At 38.8% G+C, this 2,938-nt stretch overlaps 1 protein-coding gene and 1 pseudogene across 1 annotated transcript; both read right to left on the reverse strand.

Annotated features, from left to right (window-relative positions):
* Positions 1-1,055: 1,055 nt before the first annotated feature.
* On the reverse strand, positions 1,056-1,173 carry LOC120598954 (uncharacterized; annotated as a pseudogene).
* A 61-nt stretch (positions 1,174-1,234) lies between these two features.
* Positions 1,235-2,663, reverse strand: LOC120598505 (N-acetyllactosaminide beta-1,6-N-acetylglucosaminyl-transferase-like). Its single transcript, XM_039857314.1, has one exon. The coding sequence runs from the start codon at positions 2,320-2,322 to the stop codon at positions 1,291-1,293; it is 1,032 nt and encodes a 343-aa protein (XP_039713248.1). The 5' UTR covers positions 2,323-2,663; the 3' UTR covers positions 1,235-1,290.
* Between the last annotated feature and the right edge of the window lie 275 nt (positions 2,664-2,938).

A 2,938-nucleotide genomic window follows, 5' to 3' on the forward strand; every position in this document is an offset into this window, starting at 1 on the left:
CAGCTACAATGAATGCTTAACAGCCCTGGGCTGTTCCTGAGGATCACCTGGAGATAGAACAAATACAGAAGGCTAATCTACGCAGAAAGTCAGGCCTCCTGGGAAATGGAGCCTGGACTTATGTATTTTTAAATGCTCCAGGTGATTGGAGTATACATTCAGGGTTGAATCATTAATCTCAAGAAATCATGAACCAGATCCTCATATTAATTCTAGTTACTTTTCCCTTGAACTGTGACTCTGAATTTTTATTTTGAATTGACCTAGCAGAACTAAATTGGTTCACTGTAAACAACTGGAGATCATTCAAATCATTTGGAACTTGGACCAAAGGGAAAGTGGAGTTAATTGAGTAACAACTGAAACCTAATTGAAAATCGAGTTAAAAAAGAACATTAGGCTTAGGAGACCTGGTTTATAATTGGCATGTTCACTTACTAGCTGGGTAATTTGAGCACCTCATAAAACCACACTGAAGTGTCTTTGTCTATAAAACGAAAGGACTGGTTTAGAAATCTTTAAGATGCTCTAAATTCCAGTTTGATTTCAGGAAAGAACTTGCAAATGAAAAATTTTAAATTATACCTTTCTCCTAGTTTGAAAGAATGTGAATTTAGTCATAGGAGCTTCAACTGGGGCAAACAATAAAGTGCTCAAATTGCCATTCAAATTTAATTTATAATGTTTATTCCTGATTGTAAATGTCATCACACTTAAAGGAGAATTGGGTTTAATCTCATTTGTATAGCCTGCCCTGTCTCAAGGCTGCGGCAGTATTGGAAGTGGGTCTATAGGCCCAGAAAGGCAGCATGGTATATCAATAAGATCAAACTGGACAATCAAGCTCTACCTCTGCCCTGCTAATCACTATGCCTTGTTTCCTTATCTGTAAAGTGGAGATGGGTTATATTATCTGCTCTGTGAGCAGAACTACTATAAAATTTTTTTATTTATTTTTTTAGGCAAGGCAACCCTTGGTTGACCTTACAGATTGCAAGGACCTTGTCAGTTTATAATCCTTTATTTTTATTTATCTATTATTATTATTTTTTTTATGCCTACAGCACCGATCTTCCTAGGTGGTCTCCCATCCAAGTACTAACCAGGCCTGACCCTGCTTAGCTTCTGAGATCAGATGGGATCGGGCTTGTTCAGGGTGGCATGGCCGTAGACTAAAAATTTTTTTAAATTAACATTTGAAACTGTAAAGATCTTTGAAATGTTAATTTTATTGTATGTTAAGCAGTTTATTCAATATTGACCGCGCAATGGTTATTCGTAAAAAAAAAGTTAAGAGACATACTTACTAGGAATTCTACTGAGTGTTACCCAGAAATGTTCATCAGGACTGTAGGTGTCCTTGGACCAGGACAGTAAGTCAAGCGCACGCTGGTCTTGGAGGACAAAGTTAGCAAATTCCCTTGTGAGGGCCACATAAGCAGTGCCAAAGTAAATGGTCATATTGTGAGGAGGTGAAGTTTTCAGTTTTGTTGTTTTAAGCATGTAGGAATTTTTTGTGTGTACTATTTCTTGGTGAACGTATTTAGTCCGTCCAATAGCGTGAGCTGGGGGCAGCACCCCTGGGGTAATGTTTTTCCCTTTAAATCCTTTCAGATAATGAATTATTTCCTTGTTGGTCTTCAGGGGGAAATCCTGCCCACAGGTGTTGATAACATACTTCCATGGGATCTCCGAGGCTACCAGGTCTTTCAGGCAGTTCAGGTCAGCCTGGAGCCTGGAAATCCCACCATACACAACTGGCTCCATCCTGGAAGCCAAAAAAGCATTTGGGAAGCAGTTCAATAACTGCTTCACTGAACCTTTAAATGTATCTGTTGCCTTTTCATCCACATGAATGCAGTAGATGTTTTGGGGCATGTAAATTGCCCTGAAGAGTCTCTCAAAAGTGCCAAAGTCTTTGTGGATAGTCATTGTGTAAGCCAAAGGGAACCCTGCCTCTTCTTCAGAGAGTGTTTCTGTTACATAATGACTTTGAACTATGTATTTATAACAGGTAGATTCACTGAGGGTAGTTTTCAATGCATTCTCTGTTGAGTAAAAAGTCTTTCCCTTAAAAATCTGATGACAGGCTTCTGCTAACAGCGAAGCATTGAAAAGAGATGCCCTATGAAAACGTTTCTTCTCCCATAACTTCTTATTATAAACAAATACAAAAATCAGAGCAGTGATAAGAGATACACTAAAAAGACAGTGCTTCCAAGAAGCCATTATTCGAAACCAGGAAATAAGTAAAATGTCTCTTGAGATCTGATCAGAGAGGAGATATATTGAACTTACATTTTCTTCAGAATCCATAATCATCCTTTTGGTACATGCTGTTCTGGATGGCTATTTTATGCCCTTCCAGTTGATTGTTCTTGTCCTTTTTTCTTTCTTCATTCCCTCTTCATTCACTGCTGTGATGCATTTCCACTTTTCTTTGACACATTTTTGATGTAATTCCTATGGATTTGCTTTACTCAGTCTCCCGTTAATCTGCAACCTGTTACTAAGTAAAAACAAGTTGGCTTAGGGAAGTTGTGATTCCAATGTGTCCACCTATCTCGACAGTAAAATCATTATGGGCTACAGTGACCATTCTGCAAGTCATTGCTCTAAGACTTCAAACCCAGCCTTCTTCTGGCCAAAGGTTGGCAATAGTGTTAGCTCCCCAACTTCCTGTTAATCATTGCGCTCAACTGGCTGAGTTTGTTTGCTCAAACAGCACTGCCAAGTTAAAGGCGTCAGTTTTAAGCATGTGAACACCGCCTGGAGAGACATTCTGTCAATAAATATTTAGTGCTAAAAATAAATCGCTTAACTCTGTCTTTTTCCACATACACACTCCTCTCCATATTGGCTGGATATGCTAGAAAGCAAGGCATATGACTGGCTATTGAGCCAGTTTTTTTCCAGAGCTTAATTTTCTTGCTGCTAG

Source organism: Pteropus medius, unplaced genomic scaffold (genome assembly GCF_902729225.1).
Source record: "Pteropus medius unplaced genomic scaffold, Ma_sr-lr_union100, whole genome shotgun sequence".
Lineage (NCBI taxonomy): Eukaryota > Metazoa > Chordata > Mammalia > Chiroptera > Pteropodidae > Pteropus > Pteropus medius.

Coding starts and splice junctions, on each gene's coding strand:
- LOC120598505 (XM_039857314.1), bottom strand. CDS start 2,322: ATGATTATGGATTCTGAAGAAAATGTAAGTTCAATATATCTCCTCTCT.